This window comes from Staurois parvus, unplaced genomic scaffold, assembly GCF_062004578.1.
Source record: "Staurois parvus isolate SC_StPar_1 unplaced genomic scaffold, SC_StPar_1.0 ptg000282l, whole genome shotgun sequence".
Lineage (NCBI taxonomy): Eukaryota > Metazoa > Chordata > Amphibia > Anura > Ranidae > Staurois > Staurois parvus.
In genome coordinates, this window is record NW_028318078.1 from 9,954,356 (window position 1) to 9,968,568 (window position 14,213).

Consider the following 14,213-nt stretch of genomic DNA (forward strand, 5'->3'; position numbering starts at 1 on the left):
GGATACGCAGCAGCAAAGGATAGAGCCATCTTCAACCTGGGACAGTGGTCGGGTTCTCCCCTGGATCTATGTGGCTGCTAACATGGCCTTTCTCTGTACATTTGTACTCTCATTCTCTCCACTCCTTCTGAAGCTACTCCTGACTCCGACAGCACTTTTGAGCTATGGATGTTGGCAGTTGGACGTATTGGTCTCACCAGAACAGCAGAAGTGTAGGAAGCACAGATCAACATAAAGAATAAAGTAGAAGTGGGGAGATGCAGACAGTGCAGCACAGTAATGACATTACCTGCAAGCAATACAGTAATAACCAGGGGTGGACTGACAACTCATGTGGCCCCGGGCAATAAGGGATCATGGGGCACCTGTGTCCTCGCCCACACCCAAAAAAGCCTATGAAAAAGCCAATGAAAGGTACCAGGGGCATCTCATGGGGTCCCCTACTGACCCCGGGCCCTCTGGCAGTGCTCGAATGGTCAGTCTGCCCCTGGTAATGACATAACCAAATCTCATGCCAAATCAGTTCCCAGCAGCAGTGCCTATTAACAGATGCAGCTATGAGGCTCAGAGGCTTCCCTAGGGTTGGTGTCACCCGGAGAAGTAACACGTGATGTCACCCCTCCAGAGAGGAAGGAGCAGTGCCGGTGTAGCGGTAAAATGAGTATCCCTTGAAGATATGTATCCCCTGAAGAAACTGAGCATGTGCCAGTTTCAGGCCAAAGAAGCCAATCTCTGACTTTATCACAGAGCCAGCGATCGACTTCTTCAGCCTGAAACTAGCACATGTGCAGTTGCTTCAAGGGATACTCATTTTACCACTACACCGGGGCAGGGCAGCTGTCACTGTGCCAGCATCCTGCTCCTGCACCCCCTGTGATGGTGTCACACGGTCCGGCTGGCACCCCGCTAGGGATGCCACTGATGAGGCTGCAGGTATAAGAGCCTAGGTACATTTATATACCAGGAAGTGCAAAGCTATTTTTAAAGAGAAATTTAAGACAAACGGTACCTTTTCAGTGTACTAATTAGTCTCAATTGATATTTCTAGGTGTTCTCTATAAACAACAAGTTTTCAATTTTTGAGTTCAGGTCCATTTTACATGTTAGTTAATTGTAAGTTATTAACTCATTCCTGCCATTCTTCCTTTAGCTGTTTTTACTCTGCTGTATTGTATTACTAAATCTTGTCTGACAGCAATCGGGCGATCCTGGAACGTATCTGCTAGTGATGCTGGAATACTCGCCTTTCTGCCTCTCACAAAAGCCTGATACATATGTAGCACTACCCAAGTAGGGGCCGCTTGATTATGCTTGTCCCCAGTGGTTGCCCTGACCTTGCAAGCCTCCCGACACCTCTGATACTCTGGGTTCAGACATAGTTCACCAGTATTGAATAATAATGCAAGAGTTCTTTAGTGACACCTCTGTATTAGACTTGTTCAAAAGAGTAAGCCACACAAATAATGGGTTTAGGATATGAAATCCATTATAAATTAGGAAATAAGCAACGTTTAACAGGTTATACAGTCATGAGTAGCAAGCTTCAACAATTTAATTGTAACACCAGCTCAAAGCAAATGTCTCCTGGTAACTGAGGTGTAAAAGTTTGCATGCAGTGTCTTTAGAGTGATGACAGAAAGAGGTTGGGCATCCACTCTCTCACACATTCCATGGATAGCACAGCCTCTTAGGAACAAGAATTCTTGCCCAGGCTCTTGGGTGTTTGCGGGGCTGTGCAGAGTTAGGGCCTAATGGCCTGTCAATGCGGCAAGCAGAGAAGCCTGTGACAGTCCTGGTGGATGGAATCAGATGTGATCCTGGTGTGGTGATCGTCGTCACCGCTGTGCTGAACTGATGTGCAGAGTCCTGCAGCAGTAGGCCTGCAATCTGTCTCTGGAGGAGGACAGTAGTCCCCCTGTGTTCAGCTCTGAATCCTGGGCCAAGAGAGAGAGCCAGTCCCTTGCTGTAGAATATATCTGCTTTCCCAGCATCCTTCTCGTTCGCTATAGGAATACAGATCCCAAGATCCTCTGCTGTCAGAAAAACTGAATCCACTCTGCTAACAGGAAGTGATGTAGCAGTCCCAGTCCTGGGCACTAGGGGGGAAAAGGATCAATCATAGTCTCATCTGTAAATGTCCCTGAATGGCATAATGATATAGGCAGCACCTAGCTACACATAAAAAAGCCAATGCATTGAAATATCACACAGCCACCAATCATATCAGGCATTATTATTATTATACAGGATTTATATAGCGACAACAGTTTGCTCAGCGCTTTACAATATAACAGGAGACACTACAACAACAATACAGTTCAATACAAGAGGGTTAGGAGGGCCTGATCCTGGGAGCTTACAATCTAAGACATTCACTTGTTGCCTGGAATTGCTCTGTACTTGTTTAATGTATGGGTTACACTTTGAAGGGGTTACATTTTGTGGTAATTGTTCATATACTGCAAGTGTTAATGGGTACTTTATTGTTTGGATCACTTTTTAGGTTGAGCAAATGTATCGTAGATTTAAAGTGTTACTAAACCCAGGACCCTGCATATATGATCTCCCACAGTACACAGAACTGAAAGAAATGTTAATGCAATTATTTTAGTGAATGTAAACTTCTAAACACCTTTTCTCATCAGCAGTTAGAGCAGTCTTGTGACTTCTATCAGTGTCCAGCCAAGCACATGTTAAAGCTTGTAGGAGAACTTTTCTTTCTATTCTAGGAGGCTGCATGACCTCTGACCCTCTGTCTGTACAGCGCTAATTGGCCCTGTGCTAATCACATTCACTCTCCCCCAAAAAAAAAAACCTCTCTAGCAATACACACTAAATTGAGCATGTGCAGAGTGTCATCACATGATATGTCTTATCAGAAGATAAGAAGGGGGCACTGGAAGAAAGGGAGGATCAAAGAAGTCGGGATCAAACAGCGTTTTTACACAATGCAGAGGATTAACCCCTTAGGTTCCACAGTGAGTATAACAAGCGTGCATTACTGCATATACAGACTGATTTTACTGTTGTGGGTTTAGTAACACTTTAACTTACATTTTTTGGCAAATCTACTCTGTGCTAAAAATGAATGTACAGCATGGTCAGACTAGGTACATTGATTGAATAATTGATTGCAATATACTGTAAAATGATAAACAAACTGGGCATGGCTGATCTTCTGTGCAGGATTCACTTGCATTTTCTGCATATCTCAGTCAGTTGCAAAAAACTAATAGAGACTGTTGGCCATCAGAAATGAGTCTGAGAAAGGGTGAAGAGGGATTAGAACACCTGTCAGGTTTATACTGCTGTCTGTGGTCCTGTTAGAGAGATTCACCCTCTGCGTTTGTCCTGTTTACTGTTATCATTAAGAGTGAAAGTGAAAAGAAAAATTGCCTATTATGGGTTGTCACCAGAATAGGAATAGAGCTGAAATCTTCCAATGGGGACACTAGTTCTGGTGACCCTGGTGACAACCTGCAATTCCCTCACTTCCTGGTTTGGCTATGGGACAGGAAGTTATGGAAAGTCTACCCAATGGGAACACAGATGGCAATAAAAAACCTGCCTGGGATTATAAATCCATTTTACTCTATCCATAATAAAAAAAAAAACGTTTGTCTTTAGTTCTACTTTAAACTAGAAATAAACCAGTACAATATAATGTTTTAACAAGATAACATTTATTCTTGGTTAAAAGTAAAAATGATTGCTGTTTTGATATAAACAATAAGCAATGTAAATACAGTATTGCCCCCACCCTTGAAATACTCATTTTATTTTGGTTCTGATACACTTCATTTTCATTGAAAGATGAAAAGAAAACATGATTTAAGGCTTTTCATCCAAAACCAACTTCTCACTTTGAATGGATGCCTGATGGCCTCATTGGCTTCCCGAAATTCTGGAGGATCCCTGAGTTGAGATCTACACGTGTAGTCTTTGCTTCTGCTACACTATAATAGCAATATTAATATTCTACTGAAGGGCAGATTTCCTGATGGTTTGCTATTTTCTCGATTCCTGTGAAGGTCCAGTATGGGATGAGTGACACCACAACAAAATAAAAAAACGACAAGCTATGTTAACATTGAAAAGCTTGGCCCTTTCACACGTGCTGTCCGATCCGGTCTGCCTGTCAGTTTTTCATACAACTCTATGGGCAAATGGATGTAAATAAACTTGCGCCCTTTAAAATCTGCCTACCTCAAAGTTGGCCTTGTGTCCTTTTCTGTTTTTTTGGATCTAAATGGGCCAAACACGAGTTTGTCTACATTCGACAACCCATAGATTCAGCCTGTGTTCACAAACGTGCAGCTCCGATATTGCATGTGATTCGCACAGGTACCGCACCGCATTCCTGTGAAAATTACATGCGATTTGTGTGCGGTGCGATCGGAGCCATACATTTTGTATGGCTCTATTCGCACTGCACCCACACCAAAAATGTGCAGGACCCTTTTTTGGGTTCGCATTAGAATCGGATCGCATAGTTATTCTTACCTATGCGATGCAATTTTTCACATCGCACTGCGTTTTGCAGACCACTATTGGGGTGTTGTTCACCTAACGTACACACCCACAGCGGTTCGCATGAATGGGGTGCGATTCTGATTTGCACTGAAAAGGCTGTGAATTCCTCACTGCATCAGTGTGAACCAGGGCTCAACAACAGTCTTGTCAAAATGCAGACAAAAAACTGAACTGGTATGGATGTCACTAAAGTGACATCTGTCTCTTCTTGTTCCGATTGAGCAGGGGATCTGTTCATGGATCACCTGCTGAACGACATGGAGCATGCCCATGTGAAAGGAGCCCTAGACTTGGCTGGGCTCACACATGATTTGGCTCTCAATTCTTCTTAGCAAAAGATACTAAAGCTGGCCATGCACATACAATCAGATTGTACAATCTCTTTTAGATTTACCAACAACTATATCGTGTAAAGGCCTACCTGATTAGATATAAATGGAATGGCTTGTTTAAGGCCTTTGGCCTATGTAGCTGTAGATAAATCTAAGGTAGATTGTACAGATAATATACAACACAATTGTAACATGTATACCATTCTTTAGGGCAGTGTTTCTCAACCTTTTGTCAGTCAAGGCCCCTTTAAAATTATGGACAGTCCCGAGGCACCCTTTAAAATTATGGACAGTCCCGAGGCACCCTTTAAAATTATGGACAGTCTTGAGGCACCCCATTCTAAAATGGGGTGCCTCAAGACTGTCCATTTGAAAAGGGAACCACATTCTAAAATGTGAAAAACTATTTTAATAGTTTTATATATTGCAGCAACATTCACACATGTAGGACACCCAACCAGGGGCGGATTGACCATTCGAGCACTCGGGCACTGCCCGAGGGCCCGGGGTCAGTAGGGGGCCCCATGAAATGCCCCTGGTACCTTTTATAGGCTTTTTTGGGTGTGCTTTGAGTGTGGGCAAGGACACAGGCCCCCATGATCCCCTATTGCCCGGGGGCCCCATGAGTTGTCAGTCCGCTCCTGCACCCAACATTATTCTTTCAAAGCAAATACACTTTTGCGCACTGGTACTGACTAGTATGCCAGTGTTTCTTCTCTCCCTCAGTTTTTCTCCATCATTAGGCTAATGTGACCCCAGAACTGATGGAGAGGGGCAGGGGAGGGTCACACTAGGATCCTGTGCAGACAGCTGACATCCTCCTTATCAACTGATGATGTTATTGATTGTCAGAACGCCAGTGGCTAGAAGGTTGTAATGGTGCACAATGAAAACATGTGGCTTTGTGTAAGTGAAAGGCAGGCTTGTTTCACCCGTTGGCTTGCATACAAGTTTTGCCAGGGCACCCCTGAAAAAACCTCAAGGCACCTTGGTTGAGAATGGCTGCTTTAGGGTATAGACTTGTCATCATTTTTGCTCCACATCCTAAACATTTTTCTCGTTTCCATATCTTTTGCCATATAGAAAACCTAAGGGGTATTTAAACCCTAACAATGAATGTCTCTTATTTTCTCTTCTTTGATTATTAAATATTCAAATTAAAGCTGTTTGTTAAATATGCCCAATAAAAAATAGTTGATCTTGCCACAAATCTTGCCAACTGGTAATTTCCCATGCTGCATTTCTATCAGTTATATTGTTCCCAGCTATCTCTAAGGACTACAGAACCCCCTCTCTTCTATGTTGCGGAGAAGAAGACAGAGGGAGGTGTTTATAGACTTATCCTATGGTGACAATGCTGCTTCTCCATAGATACAGTACAGAGCATTGTCATCCTAGGACAAGGTGAGTGTTACTGGCAGGATCACTAGGTGAAAATAAAGGTAAAAAAAACTGAACAAATTAAGACTGGTAAATTGCAAAATATATTACATTTTTGTTCTTTGGTTTAGATACACTTTAAGCTAATATTCCCAGATCACTCCTAAAATCCATAAATAATGTGATTGATGGGTTCTGCTGCAGTAAATACCTCTGGTATGTTGCTATTAAAAGGCCAGTAAAGCTGGATTACAAGTAGGTTTAAATAAGAAGACAAAGGAAGAATGATATTTTTAAGCGTTTCGCTTATCTCTTTGTTAGCAGTCCCTCCAGCAATCTCCCTCATCACCTTGCTGCTCTTTCTATAGCTAAATGTCAGAATTAGGTGTCAACTCTGCTGTATTCACTGCATATTACTCTGACAACCAGACTGACAGGAAAAATAGCAACAGCTGCCAATTAACAAGGTAGCAAATGTAAGAACTCAGTTGACCTCTCACCTCTGTCAACATTCAGGCTCAGACAGTGTAGGTAAAGCTAAATAAAGGTGAATATAAATATTTAAAGTGTTTATAAGTAAATCTGCACAGATCTAATCATTTTAGATATTATGATTCTTGCATATGTTAAATCTGCCAGGTTGTCAATTGCTGTGATAGTCATGCGTCACTGCTCTCTGTACATATTGGGGGCCAAGGGGAGTGGTTAGACATGAAGATGAAGACTAAGCTACTGACTTTTGTCAAAAAGTCAACATTTACATATCAGTAAAGAACAGGGACTAGGGATGCACCAATACTGATACCTGTACCAGTGCCGGTACCGAGTATTTTCATGAGTACTCATACTTGTAAAAATACTCCCGATCAGGGGCGGACTGACCATTTGGAAACTAGGTCAGTAGGGGGCCCCATGAGATGCCCCTGGTACCTTTTTCATAGGCTTTTTGAGTTTGGCCAAGGACACAGGGGCCCCATGATCCCCTATTGCCTGGGGGCCCCATGAGTTGTCAGTCCGCCCCTGCTCTTGATACCTTAACCTCCCTAGCGGTATGATTATTTCATATTTTTGGTGCTGAAAGCGGTACCATTATTTTGCATGGAAATATGTAGTTTTTTTATTGTAGGCTGTAATTTTTAGGAATAACTCACTGAAATCTGTCTGAACAAGAGTCTAAATCATACATTTAATTCAATAATATAATCAAACCAAAAACACTGAAATTTGAAATATAGCACCAAGTTCGCACATTGCTGAGCAAAGTCGCAAAATTGTTTTCAGTGTCTGATGATGAATATCTCCACGAATCATTATCACTCAATTCTGCAAGTGGTTCTGATTTACTATCGCTGTTCTCTAGCTGATCTAAAACCGCTTTTGACCTAAAGGGACACTTTTTGGACGCCATGGACATTTCTAAGTTTCCAGGCAGAAAGAACAGTAAAAATGCAGACAGGGGACAGGACAAAGCACTAGGGACAATATGTATGTGAAATGGGTTGAAACAGCAAAGATTTTACTATGTAAAATCGTTTTGAAAAAAATGAAATTTTTTTAAAATTTTCAAATTTCCCGCCGCCGGCAGTGCCCGTACGTCCCGACGTCACAGGGACCGGAACACAGGAGGCGGATGCCGGCATCAGCCGGAGGAGATGGCCGGGGACGCTGCAGGGGACACATTGCGGGAGCGAAGGACAAGGTAAGTGCTGCAGGGAATATGCAAGTGCCGCATAGTAAGCCCGAGTGTAGCTCGGGGTTACCGCTTTTGGTATAGACATTTTACCCCGAGCTACACTCGGGAATACCGTTAGGGAGGTTAACTGATACTTTGCACTAATTGACCCAAATTGCACCGCAAAAATTGGCATGCTATTTGAACAGGAATGCAATTCCTGCCTTAGAATGGAATCCCAGATGTATTGAACAAGTTCCCTTACAATATGTAATATTTTTCCCAAACAAAAACCACATTCACAGTTAGAATTTAATTTGAGAAAAAATGTCAACATGTGAATTGTACTACCTTTAGCCCTCATGCACACTGGACGTTTTGATAACGCTGGCAATGTTAGCTGTGTAAAGTCATGTTAAAAATGTGAGTTTTTCAGCTTTTTAAGCATTTTTGCATTAGTGTTTAGCGGCTTTTTCCCGCGTATAGCGGTGTTTTCCCACATTTGTGATTTTTAGCTTATTTTACCATAAAAAATGGTTTCTTTTTGTCAAAAAAATCCAAAAACGCCGGTTTGCGGTGTTTTACCATGTTTATCAGAATTAGAGAATTTTTACAGCTAAAAACTCCTCTAAAAACACACGAGTTCTGGGGGTTTTTTTCCAGCCAAAAAACGTCCCAGCCAAAAAACGTTGATTACAGTCTATGTGTGCATGGACACATAGGATAATATGCTGGGGGCTTTACTATCTGTAGAAAAAAATATCAAAAGCTAAAAACATCCGCTGTAAAAACGTCAAGTGTGCATGAGGACTTAAAGAGATATGTAATTTTCACATCACTATGGTTTAAAAAAATAAATGTCAAAAATTTAAAATTTCTAAAACTGGTATATGGTCAGCTTAAAGCAGTATTAACCCCAAAACAATTATGTATTAAATTGCAGCTTACCAGTTCTTAAATTTAGTGGCTGCATTAGTTTTCCTTTTTTAGGTTTTTTTCCTTTATTTTTTTCTGGTGATCCTGTCACTAAGTCTGTTGTTTTTCAACAGGATAAGCTGTCTTGCAGATGTAGCAATTAGAAGGTTGAGACAAACCATTTACCACTGGTGGGGGTGCTTACAATGATCTGCATTTATTTAAGCAAAACCTTTATCCCAAAAGGAAACAACTGTTGGCTGTAACTGCTTAAAAGTGTGAGCTGGAGTTTGGCTTCAGTTGGTTAGTGTGTCTAAATATGCTAGTGCATCTAACACACCCCTGCCCCCAGACTGACCATGCAGCTGTCCAAAGATGTTTCTGTTGCTCTTCCATCCAGAGTGTTGTACATTGCATTTTGGGTTTAATACTGCTTTCAGTTTTCAGACAGTAAGAACAGAGTGATGACTTTATCAGTGTGGTGATTCTTCTCCATTGTCTAATCAACAGACTAATTGACAAGTCAGTAACTACACTGTGCTATTAAACTTCAGCAAAATGAGTTTAGAAACCTGGCTATGCTGCCAGAGATTTCCAGCTCATAAGACTGGTATGAATACATCACAAAGGGCTCACCTCTATAATATATTTACAGTTTAATAAACAGAGCAATGTTGTCTAGAGTTACAAAGTATCATAAGTAGAAATTCTCATGATCCAGCTAGGAGATTTATAATATTTATGATTTTCCACATACAACAACTGACCCAGTGAGCATGAAGAATATCCACAATAACTAGTTCAACAGGACTGGATCAATTTAACAGCCTCAGCCTTGTTTGGAGAGCACTTGCTGATGTACTGATACTTTTCTAATTGAGGCTCCATTCACACTAGGGTGTTTCAAATCGCTGCAATTCTGCCAGCGCTTTGAAAACGTGCTGTGAAAATGTGAAAATGCGCATTTGCGTGTTTAGGTGGCACCTAAACAAAATCGCAGGACGTGTGACATCCAAAAATGGTTCCGGAGCTTCTTTTGGGTGTTGCACGTTTCACAATTTTGTTTGCATGTTAGTGTCGCTTTTATTACTCTGAAAAATGCGGCATGAAACATTCTGCATTTTCAGGTGCCATTGAAATGAATGGCACCTGAACACGTGAATGAACGTTTTCACATTTTCACAGCACATTTTCAAATCGTGGACAGAATTGTGGCAATTACGCTCCTGATTTGAAACACCTAAATGTGAATGGAGCCTGAGGATTATTGAAGAAAAACACCTTAAACATTTAGCTGCTACCACAATTGGAATTCATATAGTCTAGAACAGGGGTATCCAAACTTTCTAAATAAAGGGCCAGTTTACTGTCCTTCATACCTTAGGGGGCCAGACTGTGGCCAGTGGGAGTAGAAAATGAATTGCTGTCAGTGGGAGGAATAGTGCCCCATATTGAATATTAGGGAATGAATAGTGTCCTATCATTGCTATAAGTGAGAGAAATAGTGTCCCATCATTTGTATTAGTGGGAGGAATAGTGCCCCATCATTGATGTCAGTGGGAGGAATATTGTGCCATCATTGGTATCAGTAGGAGGCATATTGCCCCATCATTGGTATCAGTGGGAGGAATAGTGCCCCATCATTGGTATCAGTGGAGGAATATTGCCCCATCATTGGTATCAGTGGGAGGAATATTGCCCCATCATTGGTATCAATGGGATTAATATTGCCCCATCATTGGTATCAGTGGGAGGATTATTTCCCCATCATTGGTATCAAGGGGAGGAATAGTGCCCCATCGTTAGTGTCAGTGGGATGAATAATGCCCCATTGTTGGTGTCAGTGGAAGGAATAGTGCCCCATTGTTGGTGTCATTGGAAAGAATAGTGTCCTTAGGGCCAGATAAAGGCAAGGAAAGGGCCACATCAGACCCCCATGCTGGAGACCACTGGTCTAGAATGTGCCAAAGAATACCTCTTTTCTTGGATAATAACACTGGCTTAAAGTGGTTATAAAGTCAAAATTTTTTTTTTTACTTTAATGCATTCTCTGCATTAGGTAAAAAATGCCCCACTACTTGTCCTACCCCACATTCGCTCAAGCAGCACGCAGCCACGGCGTCCTGGTCTCACAGGAGACAGGCAACAGGAGCCATAGGCTCCTGCTGCTCTCAGCACTCCTGTGTGGAGGGAACAGGGGTGTGGCTTAGCAGCACTGTGTGTGTCTTTGGATGCACATAGCCTGGCTTGGGAACATGTAAGCACGGGTGCCACTTTAGCAACCGGCTTGTTAGGAAGGCTCTGGGAGGAGGGAGAAGTGGACCGCGTCCAGCAGGGGACTGCCAAAAGAGGATGTAAGGGACCTTTCTGTGCAGTATCATTGCACAGAGCAGGCAAGTATAGCCTGTTTTTATTAAACACAATATAGCTTCTAACAATATCAGTTATTCTCTCCTTTTTCTTTCATCTCTACATTTTTCAGTAATACCTTCCTGCTCATTGTCATCAGGGGTGCTGTCCTTATTTGTCAACCAAAGCCAAGATTTTCCACAAGTGGTTTCCTTTGTAATCTATAAATCATTTCTACTCCCACTCCTTCCCTTCTGAAGTGTTGCATAGCTTCTCTCTGTTACTAAGCAAGTACACAATTAACGGTATGAGAAACAGCACATTTTTTACATTTAGTGAGTGGTTTAAAAATGTCTAGATGTAAAAATTTTAAAGAAATCATGGCCAGAACACATCATATCAATAAAAATAGAAGGTCATTTTCACCAGAACATGAATCATTTTGGACCGTGCAGGATGAAGATTATGGAAAATAGGATTAATATGGAGCGTTCCACTAAAGCAACTGAAGGCAGCGCATTAAATTTTGCGTGACTGCAAATTCCATTTCTCAGAATATTATGAGAGATGCAATGTATGATGATGAATACAGAAGCCAAGTATTCCATGAATGCTTCAAAACTACCCAATATAAACATATGTGGATAAAGTGGAGTGAAGAAAAGAAGATCAAGACAGCGGTCACATGTATAAGAATACACTTTACATTTCAAAGGAGTCCATGCTCGCATAATCATGTTAAATGGAAAAATACAATTTATAGAGCCATCCCTTTCTTCCAGAAAGGTTTCATGTTTTCAAGAATGTCTACATTTTTTTTTCAGAACCATCACCATATCCAGAGCCCCAAAGGTCAGCAGTGACTCCTCTACTTCCTTGTTCTGATTTAGTGATTCTTCAGAGGTTCCTTATTTTCAATAATGTCTACATTTCTATTTCAGAACCATCACCATCTCCAGAGTCCCATAGATCAGCAGTGACTCCCCTGCTTCCTTGTTCGGATCCAGTGATTCCACTGTCTGTATCCATCTCCATATCCTCAGCTATGGTTGCTGGTTCCCAACATGCAAGACCTTTAGGTTCTTGAACCTGGATATCACAATATGATTGGTTTACCTCCATCGCACCAATGTTAGTATCTATGTTAAAATGAAATGGGTCATCATTGGCTGTTGGTATGGTTGGATCGCTGAAACCACTGGCACCCTCAGTTTTCTTGGGAGTATCATAGAAGCTAATCCCTTCCAGGATTTCGGTAAGCGAAGGTCCGAAGTCCATAACCAAGGACTGCATGGAGTCACAATGCCACAGACTGCTAGAAAGCTCCACAGGAACAGTACAGACACTGACATCCTCTCTATCAGGTAGCCCAGAGCTGGCCCAGTCATCATCTGGTTTCTGAGAGCTGGTATCCTCAGACTGATCCTCAGAGCTAGAAAGTCGAGGCATGGTGTAGTATCCAGATTTCAGACCTGAAAATATAAATAGATCCTGCTATCATTTATATTATAATCAGTGATTAAAGAGTTTTTAAAAACTGAATTCCAGGCAAGATATAAAAGATACAAATAAATTAAGCTCTCTAATCATTAAAGTACATTTATACAATACATGCACATTTCTCCGTGTTTAATCCCTTTAAAAACCCTGTAAATATAGGAATATACCTGTTGATCTGCTGGTTTAGCTCCTAAGTCTTGTTTGTGGGCTGACAACATGTAGTATGTTTGTGGACTAAGCGGTTTTAGCCCTGCACAGCTGCTTTTTGCTAAACTACTGAATCCCTCCCCAATGTCCTTATCCCCACAAACTGGGGACTAATTGTTTTGTAGTCCAGGATAAAATCTGGGCTAATTAGGCTCCTTAACTAGTTCCAGTCCGGGCTAATTCTAACATACCTCTCCTACATGTGAAAATTAGCATTTTTTCCTCTATAAAACTACTTAGAGCCCCCAAACGTTATATACTTTTAAAGCAGAGGCCCTAGAGAATAAGATGGTGGTTGTTGTATATTTTTGGAAAACATAAACTGAATTTTAATGAGCAAAAACACAATATAATACCCAATTGTTTGATAAAATATAAAAGCTAATGTTACGGTGAGTAAATAGACACTAAACATGTCACACTTTAAAACTGCATACACCCGTGGAACGACGCCAAACTATGGCACCTAAAAAAAATGTATACATCTTTACAGGTTACCAGATAAGAGTTACACATGAGGTCTGGTGTTCAATATCTCACATATGTGGTGCAATCACCTTTCCATATGTGTGCGGGATCCTTTGCGCATGAGCACAGGGGGACAGGGTGCTTTAAAAAAATGTATTATTTTAAATTTTTTTTGCACTGTACCATTATTTTTTTTTTTTTGATCAACATATTGCACTCTCAAGGAATGAACAACATTCCTTGTGATAGCATGGGCCATGACTAGTCCTCTTTATGGAAAGATCTGGGTTCTTTTAGACTCCTGATCTCTCCTCTGGCCTCCAAAGCATCAGATCCAACTGAGACAGATTGGATTTGATGCTTTCACAAACCGAAATTGGCTTGTTTACATGAGACCTAAACCTTAAGTGACAAAATCCTTGTTGCTTACAGTTTCTGACATCACACAATGGTAGGAACAACATCATTAAATAATTGTGGTTTTATAATTATTAAAACAATATTTAAGAAGAAATCTCACCAGTAGTTAACACAGCTTGTTAAATTCAAGCTAGACTGTTAGATTCAAAGGATCCTGTGCACATAGCACAGGGTGCTATGGTTCCTCAAGCTGGCCATAGATGGTGTAATTTTCTTTCCTGCAACCACTGGTTAAAGGGAAGATAATTGCTTGATTTCCCTATTACCACTGACTGACTTCCTGCGGAGCTATTGTGTTCTCCTGGGGAGGGGGGGGGGGGGAGCAGTTATAATTGCTAGCAGTTATATATCCGACATGCTGGTTGTAACTAAGTTGATCAATCAATCAACTTGGCTACAGTCAGCTTGCCCGTACATGGTTCAAATCTCATCTAGTC

The 14,213-nt window shown here is 41.4% G+C and overlaps 1 protein-coding gene across 1 annotated transcript in view; it reads right to left on the minus strand.

Moving 5' to 3' along the window:
• Positions 1 to 3,661: 3,661 nt before the first annotated feature.
• The window catches only part of CDC42EP1 (CDC42 effector protein 1), a 72,188-nt gene continuing 61,636 nt past the window's right edge, over positions 3,662 to 14,213 (minus strand). The window contains exon 3 of the mRNA XM_089681935.1: positions 3,662 to 12,653. Coding sequence (XP_089538061.1) covers positions 12,106 to 12,653 — 548 coding nt within the window. The 3' untranslated portion in view covers positions 3,662 to 12,105. The remainder of the gene's footprint in view (positions 12,654 to 14,213) is intronic.